We start from the raw sequence: 9,922 nt of genomic DNA on the forward strand, positions 1-9,922 counted from the left end.
GGTTTGTAAAGTACTTTACATATTATGATTCTTTTTTTTTTTGGAGACAACTGGGGTTAAGTGACTTGCCCAGGATCATACAGCTTGTAAGTATTAAGAGTCTGAGGCCAGATTTGAACTCAGATCCTCCTGATTCCAGGACCGGGGCTCCTCCACTGCGTGGATTGGGGTTAACACTAATTAAGATCATTTTACAAGGGAGATCATTTTTTGCCTGGGGTGCTTCAGTCTAGGAGGTGGTGACTTTTTTGGGGGGAAGCGCAGACTCCGAGGGGAGTTGAAAGCTGCAAAAATGTGTTCTGCTGCCTCGAAACCACAGGATGGCGCCAAAGCACGGCGTAATTTCTGCCTCAAGAAGCAAGAGCTTGATTTGAAACTACATGTTCCAAGATGCTCTTCGGGACATTAGGCCCCTCTCTCACAGCTGCCTTCACTATGGCCTGTGGAAAAAAAAGAGCTTTTTTGCAATCTTTCCTCGTCTGTGAATGGCGGACGAGAGGCGGCAACCCCCAGCCTTCCACGGATGTGTGTCTGCTTCCCCTTTCCCTAATCCTTTCTTGCGATTGCGGTGAAAGGGAAGCAACCAAAGCGCTCCGCGAGGACCCGTGACCTTTAACCCAATATGGTGGCGCCCATGTTTGGCTCGTGAGAGCGGTGAGAGCGGGCGGACTCGGGCCAGACTCCCGCTCTTCCTTCCTCTTCTGCCCTTGGTCACGCCCCACAGTCCGCGCCATGTCGAAGCTCAGTCGGGCCACGCGCTCCGTTCGGAAGTTCGAGGGCAGCGGCGTCATCCGGTCCATCGTCCGCGCGGGCCAAGCGATGCCCGGGCCGCCTCTAGGACCGATCCTGGGTCAGGTAGTAGAGGGAGTCAGGCTGGGGTGCGCATGCGTGGCGGGGAATGCGGGGGCGTGCGAGTTAGGGGGTGCTGCGCATGCGCAGAGGCAGCGTGTTGCCCGAGGCGGGCACCGCGCATGCACCTGGGGAATGAACTCTCGAATCCCTCTTCTTCCTCCTCCCCCCCCCCCCCCCCCCCCCGCTGGTCCAGCTGAGTCTGAGGTCGCGGGTTCGAGAACCGCCTCCAACTTATAGCTTGCGACCCTCTGGCGTGACGTTTGACAACAATGACATGATAATTTGTCACGCACCCCGGCTGGGCATTGCGCCCACTCTGCAGATCGGCAAACTTTCCAGGGAACTCCAACCTGAGGCCCTCCCCGGGCTGCCCCCTCCCCGGCCCCTGGGGTGTCTCCTGCCTGTATAATGGGGGGGGAGGGTGAAGCCCCTTGGGCTCCCGGGTCTGGAGCTGGAAGGGACCCTCCTTGTACTGATAGGAAGGGACGTCTTCTCCCTTGGGGACTGGGGGTGATCCCATGGTGCCAGTGGCCCCCAAGCCCTGCCAGTTGTGGCGGGTGGCTGGGGATGGGGCTGTCTGCTGTCCAGAGGGGGGCGGCCCGGGCCCCGGGGTGAGGGAGGGGAGTCGGTGGTCCCTGACCGCTCTGGCGCCCCTTCTCCCGCAGCAAGGCCTGGCCATCAGCCAGTTCTGCAAGGAGTTCAACGAGAAGACCAAGGACATCAAAGAGGGCATCCCCCTGCCCACCAAGATCATCGTGAAGGTGGGGGGCCCGGGCCCACTTAGGGGTGTTCGGTGCAGCCCTTCCCCCCCCTCCCCCCGCCCCTGGCTCTGACCCAGTCTCCTCTGTCCCCACTGGGGCCGCTTCCTCCCCACCCCTGGCCCTGGGTCCCTGCCCCCGCCCCCCCCCCAGATCCCTGGGCTCGCCCAGGTTTGCACAGCTGCTCCTCCCCACCCCCCACCCCACCCCCGGCAGGGGGTGACCCCCACTCTGGCTCCTTCTCTCCTCTCCAGCCCGATCGGACGTTCGAGCTCAAGATCAGTCAGCCCACCATCTCCTACTTTCTGAAGGCGGCCGCCGGCATAGAAAAGGGGGCCAGGCGCACAGGTTGGGGGGAGGGGAGAGGGTCAGGCCTCTGGGAGTGGGGAGAGGTCCTTGGGGGGAGGGGGCAGGCCCCTGGGGGTGGGGAGGGGGCAGGCCCCTGGGGGCGACGGCTGAGGCAGCTCCCTCCCTTCCAGGGCACGAGGTGGCCGGGCTCATCTCCTTGAAGCACGTGTACGAGATCGCCCGAGTGAAGGCTCAGGACAAGGCCTTCGCTCTGCAGGACGTCCCCCTGTCCTCCGTCGTCCGTTCCATCATTGGTAGCGCCCGCTCGCTGGGCATCCGCGTGGTGAAGGAGTGAGTGGGGTTGGGGGGGAGGGGCCGGAGCCCTGGATCCTGTGAGTGTGAGCCCAGTGCGGGGCTGCTGGGAGGACTCGGGGTGTGCAGGCCCGTGCTCGGTTCTTTCAGGAGCAGGGGGCTGTCAGAGGCCTGACCCCCAGGCCCGGGGCCGCTGACCTTCCTCTTCCTCCCCGCAGCCTCAGCGCCGAGGAGCTGGCGGCCTTCCAGGAGGAGCGGGCCCAGTTCCTGGCCGCACAGGCCCTCGCCGACGCCGAAGCCGCCAAGGTGGAGGCGGCCAAGAAGTGAGCCCGGCCTCCCCCGCTGCACCCGGGGCTCCGACTGCCCGCACCGAGGGGCCGAGGGGCGCCCGGGCCCTGTTCTGTCTGTGTCGTGTCCGACTCTAATTTAAAGGGATGAAACCCCAATAAATATTGCATCGTTTGTCACGTTGTTCCGCTTGTCCCTCTGCTGCTCAGGGGATGATGGGACGAAGGTGTGGGCAAAAGGGCCCTGAGCCCAGGGGCAGGAAATCCCCGGGGCTGCTCCACTCTGGCTGTGTCCCTGGGGGATGGGACCCTGGCAGCTGTGCCCCCCCCCCCACACTGCCTGTGCCCCCAGGGCTCATCTGCCTTCTCTAAGGCCCATTGAGGGGCACAGAAAGAATATTGGCCCTGGGTGGGAGACCCAGTGCTTCTCCCTGGGGACCCAGCGGGGGCTCTGGCCCCGTGTCTCAGTGCCAGGACTGTGTCTGGGCAGAGCTGAAGGAGGGGCCATGGAGGCCCCCGAGCCCAGCTGCATGGGCAGATGGGGTCTCCTGAGATGCCCGCTGGCTTTGCCAGCACCGGACCCTGGGCTTCTGAGTGCTGCTGGAGGGCCATGGGGGAGAGGAGTCTGGGGGCTTCTCCCTCTAAGAAGGGTTTAGAATTGGGGGAACTTGGGCTGTGAATCAGGGGCTTCTCCTCCCCCACCCAGGATCAGGGGGAGGGCCAAGCTGCGCTGTCTCAGACTGGAAGGTCAGCAGCTTCCCCTCCTCCCCCCGGGGTCTCTCCCTGCTGCTCAGTCGGGACTATCCTTCCCCTTCCCAGAGGCAGAAAGGACGTGGTCTCCAGCGGGGGGCCCCGGGGCCTCTCTGTCAGTTTGGTGGCTTGGACACGGGGAGGAGGCTTCTGGGCAGGGCCCGGAGGGAGGCCTTGGAGTCCTGGATTCGTAGCCGGAGCTCGCCAGAGCCTCCATTTGGGAAAGTCTCCACCCCCACCCCCCCACCCCAAGTGCTCAGGGAATTAAGGCGCCTGCTCTGAGGCCGAAGGCCTTAGAACTTGAGTATTCTGGAGCGAGGAAGGTCCCAGGTTTCGGCCCCTGGACCGAGGGTGCCGGGCAGCCTTTGGCTGCTGAGAGGGCCCATCTCTGGCCCTTTGCCCCTTGTGGGCCCAGTGCTGGGCTCAGCGCTCAACCAGGGCATGGTTAGCGCTCCCCGATGTCCCCAAAGCTCGTCGAAGCGTCCTAATCCTTCCTCCTCCTCCCCCCCCCCGGGGCAGATGGCAGCTGAGGCTCGCTCAAGGCGGGGACTTGTCCGAGGTAATTTGGGGACCCGATGGGGGCTTTGGGACCACGAGATCAGGGGAGCGAGAAAGCCAGACCCCAGCTCTTCAGCTCTCCTTGTCTGCAGCTGCCCCCCCCCAGCCCCACCTCAGCCTGGGGGAAGGACTCCGGGGCCCCAGATCTGAGCCCAGTCCGTCGGCTTGGGCTCCCCCCCCTCCATCAGCAAACAACACGAGGGCTACAAAAAAGGCGAACCGGACTTTATTATAAAGTTGGTTACAAAGTCGACACAGCACCACGAGTTTCACTGCACGGGGGCCCGGGGCCCGCCTGCCCGCACGCACACGGGCGCGCTCGGGCACACACACACACGCATGCTCGCGTGCACACGCACTCACACACGGCGTGACGGCAGATCTGTCTTCCTGCATCGGAAAGAAACGATAGAGTCGCTTCACGCCCCCCACCCCAGGCGCAGGGCGCAAAAGTCACAGGAGAGCCGCGCTGGCGGCGAGTGCAGAGGAATTGAAATCCTGTTACTGGAGTGTAGACAATTCTACGTGAGTGTCAAGGGCCCCCACGGGGCGTGGGCTGGCTCGGGGCCGGCCTTTTCCCCCACGGGAGCCCGGGGCCGAGGCCCCGGGGGTGGAGAAGTCCCCCCAGGCCTCGGGCAGCATGGAAGGGAAGCGGTGACTCCCCCATTCTCTGTATGGAATCCCATTCAAGGAAACTCACTACGAGTGAATACAGATTGAGATGGAAACTAGGATTGCTCAAAGTCTCTTGATTCTAAAAATAAATCCCCTTCCCCTTCTTCCCACCACCCCTCCTCCCCCCTTCCCATCCTCCAGGGTGGGAGGGATCGGACGCATCCCCTCCGAGCCCCCGAGGAGCGCACGGAAGTTCCGGGGCGGTGGAGAACATCTCCACTCCATGATGACAATATGCCATACTCGACGACGTTAAGTCACAGACTTATTCAGAACGTTGGTTCCCCTCCACTTCCATCTGGGAAAGAGAAAACGAGACACGGGGTCAGAGAGCTCGGGCTCGGGCCGCACCCTCCCACCCCTGTGAGCCCCGAGATGCTGACAAGGATTCATGGAGCCCCGTTCGGTGGGAGCTGGGCTCCCCCATCCCGTCTGCGAGTTACAAGTTAGAACTCCTGGTGGAGAAAGGCGGGAGACCCCTCCCTACCCGGTTCCCCCGCCAGGGCCCGCACCGAGGGTTCCGTTAGTTGGGATGGGGCCGCCGGCCTCGGTTTCCCCATCTCCCCCCCTCCCGTTCCCAGGGGCCAGGCTCGGGGGTCTCTCGGCTCACACTCACCATCATGGAAGCTGTCTTGAACTTGACTCTGGAGTTGATACAACTCATCGGTACATCCATCACAGGGGAACGCTGAGACACCTGTCTCAAAGTCGGGTTCGTAGGTGGCCAGGTCCTCCAGGAAGCTGTGGTCTTCCGGGGACAGGTCGGTGCAGGGCGACGGGACCCCCCCTGGGCCCGAGGTCTCAGGACCCCCCGGGCCCCAGTCCCCCTGGGGCGCCGGGGCGGAGAGGCCCATGAAGATGTCTTCTGGGGACTTCTCTTCCAGGAACGGGGCCTCGGGGGCATCCAAGAAAGCCAGGTCCTGGCTCTTCCAGGACTTCGGGTCCAGGCCGAACAGCGGGGGACCAGCCCCCGGGAAGGAGAGGGCCTGGCCCAGGGGCTCGAGCCCCTCCGCCCCGGGCTCCGCCGGGAAGGGGCAGTCCAGGCCCCGGGCCAGCTGGCTGATCTGCCGAATGAGGCGGTCGAGCTCATTCCTCTCCTTTTCCGAGTAATGGAAGAAACTCTGCTTGACCGGGGAGGCCTCTGGGGTCAGCAGGCCGTCGGGCACCAGGGGCACGTCCACGGAGAGCGGCCCCCGCAGCTGGGCCAGAGCCAGGAGGGTGCAGTCCCCATTACCAGGACTGTTAGGGCTGGGAGGCAACTTCTCATAGAGAAAACTGCAGCCTTCTTGGGGGAAGTAGGGCTTGCTGGGGGTCGGGCTCTGCTGCTCCGGGAAGGTCCGGCCGGGGCTGGCCGTGTGAGTCGGGAAAGCCGTGCTGGGCGGGGTCAGCTGGGCTTGGCCGGGGCTGGCCAGCTGCTCCTGGAAGGTGGCGGCGCCGGGCAGCAACTGCTCCGGGAAAGCCGGGCCGCAGGGAGGCAGCTGGTCTTCGTAGGTCTGGGCCGGGGTGTCCGTCAGCTGGCCCGGAACGGGGCCCGCCAGCTCGGGGAACGTGGCGCTGCTGGGGGTCAGCTGCTCGGGGAAGATGCCGGCGCCGGGCGGCAGCTGCTCCGTGCCGGAGCCGGAAGGCGCGGGGAGGTGGGGCTGGAAGGGCTCCTGGAGGCCGAAGAGGAAGGCGCAGCCCCCGGGCTGGTGGGGCGTGTACGGCGGGGTGCACACAAAGTCCTTGCACAGGTCCCCTTGGAAGGTGGACTCGGGGCGCGGGGGGAAGGCCAGGTAACTGAAGTCCATCTCCTTGGGGGGCTGCAACAGCTGCTCTCCGGAGGGAATGGGCGCCAGTTCCGGGCCAGTGGGGAAGATGGTGCTTCGGGGACCCCCAAAGGCCGGGGGGAAGGTCGGGTCGGGGCTCGCACACTGGGCCGGGGAGAGGAGGCTGCCCGGGAATGCAGCCGGCGCAGCCGTGGTGCCCAGGACGTAGGCCAGATGGGCGTCTTCAGAGCTGAGCTGCTGGCGAAGGCTCCAGGCTTCCGAGTCGCTGGGGGGACGGAGAGAAGCGGGGTGAGGAGCCCGTCCTGACAGCAGGCGGCCCCCCCTTACCCCCTCCCAGATCTGGGACTCCAGCTCACCTGATCGGGTAGTTGTTGGCAGTGATGGGGCCATCGGAGCCCTCGGGGTGCATCAGGGAGTAGATCCATACCCAGCCTCCGGCCTTGGCCTGCAGCCTCACTACCATTTCCGCCTGAACATCACCACCGTCAGCCACTAGGGGAAGAGGAGCCCAAGGTTAGCCCGGTGCCCGCTGGCCACTGTCCCACCCAGCACCCTAAGGGCCCACTCTAACCCTAGAGCTCGCCTACCTCTCCGGGGGCTTGCGCTCAACTCCTTCCCCTATACACACCCCGTTCCTGGAATTCTAATTCCCAGGGCAGCCGGGAACCCGCCACGTGAGGTCCCGGGCTGACAGATTTGGGGTCAGAGGGGACTTTCGCAGTCACCAATCGAGGTGTCATTCTGCAAGGCGGGGAAGCCGAGGTCCGGAGTCACCAGGCCGAGGGCACATGGGTGTAACTGGAGGCCGTGGACCTCAAGTCCCAGCCTCTGACTCCAAATCCAGCACTCTCCGCTGTACCACACTGCCTTTCCTTGGGGGCTCCCTGCTAAGGCTCTCTGGGACCTTGACCTGGTCCTCCCCCCTTGAGCTTATCTTGGCCCCTGATAGATCCTGGCCCTGCCTCCCTCTGTCTGCTATTGCCCCATGGATGCACTGGGACACTCACACAGGCGGTAGTGCTGGGCCGAGGCGTGGGCCAGGTCCTCAGGGTGCAGAAGTCCATACCATGATTTACAGACCAGCTCGCTGCGCTCAAAGCCCAGGTAGACTAGGACACTAGGGAGGGCAAAGGCAGGAGGTCAGCTTTCTGCTCCCCCATCCTGACACCCAAGTGTCCTGAGCCCTTGAACCCCGGCTTGCTCCCTCCCGGACGCCAACTCCTTTTGCTACAGCCCAGCCTTCTACTCCTTCAACCCCCTGCTTCTCCCATGATCCCTGGAGGGCAGATGTGCCAGGCAGGACAAACTCACCTCTCGGAGACATCCAGCAGGGCGAGGTCCTTGGCGTGGCGGCTCTGGAACACGGCCAAGAAGATGGAGGCCAGCCCGGGGCCGCAGCCTGGTCCAGGGCGGGCTCGGGGATCGAGAGGGGCGCAGAAGGCCGTGAAGACGGGGTTCCCCGCCCAGTAGGCTCCAGGGGGGTGAGGATGGAAACGGCCCCGGATGAGCACGAGCTTGTTGCCCGCGCTCTGGCGCCTCAGGGACTTGGAAGTATTGAATCGGCATCGGAAAAGGCGTTCTGAGTGAGAGAAGGGAGTCGTGGGGTGAGTGGGTGACATTGTAGAGGAAAAGCTTAAGGAAGAAGTCTTTGCCAAGGAAAGAGAAGGCAAAGAACAAGAGGAAAGTACTCACCGGTGTCAGGCAGGGAGGGCAGAGTCAGCTGCTGGCGGACAGTGAGGTGGTCAGCGGGATCAATGATATCATAGATGCTGTCACCCTGGGCAACCAGATCCACCTGTGGAGAAGGGGGGAAGAAAGGCCATCAGCGTATGGAGGAAGAGCCCGAGCACGGCCCCCAGCCATTCGGGGCTGCCAGGAACCTCAGTTCCTCTGTGATGCTCTGCTATGGCTTCCCAGTTCCTTAAGTCCCGGCACTCGACCCCATGTCCCATGGATGCACGTAATTGCCATGGGTACCACTCAGAATGGAGCGAGAGCATACAACTGGAAAGGACCCGCAGGCTCGGTCAGCCCAAGCCTTCCGGGCAAAGGTGTGGATACCCTGGCCCCGAGAGGCGGAGTTCTGCATTTACCGAAGTCACGTACCACTAACTAGCCCCTGGCGTCTGACTCAAGCTCCCCTTCTCTCTCAGCTGCATTATCCCATTTCCCAGTCTCTGAATGTTGCAAATGGATGCTCCCTCGCTTCCCTGCCCCAGCTGTCCTAGGTTTGCCCTGGCCCGGGAAGGGCTTTCCCCGTGGGACCTCCTTGCGCCCGGGTCCCCGAAGGCACTCACCATGGAATGGCCCAAGTGCTCGCTCACGCTGTCGGACAGATAGAGGAGCTTCCCCTCGGCCGTAAACATGAGCAGGAACCCGGGCAGCGCCGCCACGATGTCTTCCAGCTCCTGCGCCGAGAGCAGCCCGGCTGGGCCAGTCAGAGGGGCGCCTGCTGGGAGAGAGAGAGAGAGAGGGTGAGTCGGGAGGGACGCTCCGGGAGACGAGGAGACGCTAGCTGGAGGGAGAAGCGAGCTGCGATGGGGATCCCAGTGGATCAGCCCCGGGAGTCGCGCCCACCTGTTGACCCCACTCCCCGATCTCTTGGCCGAGGGACCTGTTGATTGGATTCGGGGATGCCCCAGCCAGGGAGAGCCAGCTCGGGCGGGCAGGCTTAAGGACCGCGGACAGCAACCGCAGCCCAGCTTCCCGGTTCCGCGCGCAGACCCCCAAGACCGAGCGCTGTCGGCAGCGTCAGAACCTCGGACAGAGCCCCGGCTCCCAAGCCGAGCTCTAGCTCCCGCCGGGATGCGCCCGGTGGCCGGGAGGTTGGAGCGGCGGCGCTTCCCTGTCCAGGGTGCTGACACCGAGGAAGGCTCCAGGGAGCCAAGGAGAAAGTCTGGCGCTCCGCTGCCTTCCCTGCTCGGCTCCCCCCGAACGGTCTCCTCGTCTCCCAGCCTGGGCTCCCTGGAGCTCCGGCTCCGGGGCCCCAGAGTCTCCGCAAGCCCCGGCTCGCTCACCTCCGGCGAAGAAGACTCCCTTGCGGGTGTAGATGCAGGCTAGCGACATGATGTGCAGGTACGAGAGCCGCACCTTGTCCGCTTCGGCCAGCGGCAGCAGCTCCTTGAGGCTCCGGATCTCCGCGTTGATCTGGTCCCGCCGCGCCTTGGAAGCGCCCTTGGTGGAGCGGTACATGGCTGCTGGCGGCGGAGCTCGCGCCCGGGCGCCTCGGCCACCTGGGTACCCGCCCCGACGCGCCTTCTCCGGCTTCTTCCTCCTCTCTCTCCCCCGTCTCTCTCGGTCTCTCTCTCTCTCCCTCTCTCGGCTCCGAGCGGCAGCTCTGCCCCCCTCGCCCGGCTCGCTCCGCTTTATATAGCCCCAGCCGGGCGTGGGGGGCGCGATTCAGGGACGGGGAGGGGGGGCGGGAGGAGCGGGGGGCCGGGCCAAGCAGGCTGCACGGGGAGCTGCCGGCCGGGGGGGCCCCCGCTCCTCCTCCCTCCCCGGCCTCCGACGTCATCCGCATGACGTGGAACGAGAGAGGGAGGGGGGATTGCGGGGGGTGGTGCAGGGGGAGAAGAGAAGAGAAGGAGGGGGCCGAGCCTGGAGGGGACGGAGCCCAGGCGCGGCGCCGCCGTGCGGGAGCCAGGCCGGGGCTTCTGGAGCGCGGGGCCTGCGGGAA

The 9,922-nt window shown here is 64.7% G+C and overlaps 2 protein-coding genes across 2 annotated transcripts; one reads left to right on the forward strand and one right to left on the reverse strand.

The window, feature by feature from the left end:
* The first annotated feature begins 579 nt into the window (after positions 1-579).
* MRPL11 (mitochondrial ribosomal protein L11) lies at positions 580-2,672 on the forward strand. Its single transcript, XM_031941697.1, has 5 exons — positions 580-855; positions 1,518-1,613; positions 1,865-1,958; positions 2,090-2,249; positions 2,429-2,672. Exons 1-5 carry the CDS (start codon positions 733-735, stop codon positions 2,535-2,537), a joined length of 582 nt encoding a protein of 193 aa, XP_031797557.1. The 5' UTR covers positions 580-732; the 3' UTR covers positions 2,538-2,672.
* Positions 2,673-4,030: 1,358 nt separating this feature from the next.
* NPAS4 (neuronal PAS domain protein 4) lies at positions 4,031-9,584 on the reverse strand. Its single transcript, XM_003774083.2, has 8 exons — positions 9,264-9,584; positions 8,544-8,695; positions 7,939-8,041; positions 7,558-7,825; positions 7,254-7,363; positions 6,603-6,738; positions 5,097-6,511; positions 4,031-4,778 (listed from the first exon to the last, which is right to left on the reverse strand). The coding sequence occupies exons 1-8, from the start codon at positions 9,436-9,438 to the stop codon at positions 4,750-4,752; spliced, it is 2,388 nt and encodes a 795-aa protein (XP_003774131.1). The 5' UTR covers positions 9,439-9,584; the 3' UTR covers positions 4,031-4,749.
* Positions 9,585-9,922: the final 338 nt, after the last annotated feature.

Source organism: Sarcophilus harrisii, chromosome 6 (assembly GCF_902635505.1).
Source record: "Sarcophilus harrisii chromosome 6, mSarHar1.11, whole genome shotgun sequence".
Lineage (NCBI taxonomy): Eukaryota > Metazoa > Chordata > Mammalia > Dasyuromorphia > Dasyuridae > Sarcophilus > Sarcophilus harrisii.

Bases quoted from the DNA above. Each gene is read 5' to 3' on its own strand.
- MRPL11 (XM_031941697.1), top strand. From the start codon at position 733: ATGTCGAAGCTCAGTCGGGCCACGCGCTCCGTTCGGAAGTTCGAGGGC. The intron at 1,959-2,089 runs GTTGGGGGGAGG...CCTCCCTTCCAG, and splicing joins AAAGGGGGCCAGGCGCACAG to GGCACGAGGTGGCCGGGCTC. The intron at 2,250-2,428 runs GTGAGTGGGGTT...TCCTCCCCGCAG, and splicing joins GGCATCCGCGTGGTGAAGGA to CCTCAGCGCCGAGGAGCTGG.
- NPAS4 (XM_003774083.2), bottom strand. From the start codon at position 9,438: ATGTACCGCTCCACCAAGGGCGCTTCCAAGGCGCGGCGGGACCAGATC. The intron at 8,042-8,543 runs GTGAGTGCCTTC...CCTTCTCCACAG, and splicing joins AGCACTTGGGCCATTCCATG to GTGGATCTGGTTGCCCAGGG. The intron at 4,779-5,096 runs GTGAGTGTGAGC...TCTCTTTCCCAG, and splicing joins TCAAGACAGCTTCCATGATG to ATGGAAGTGGAGGGGAACCA.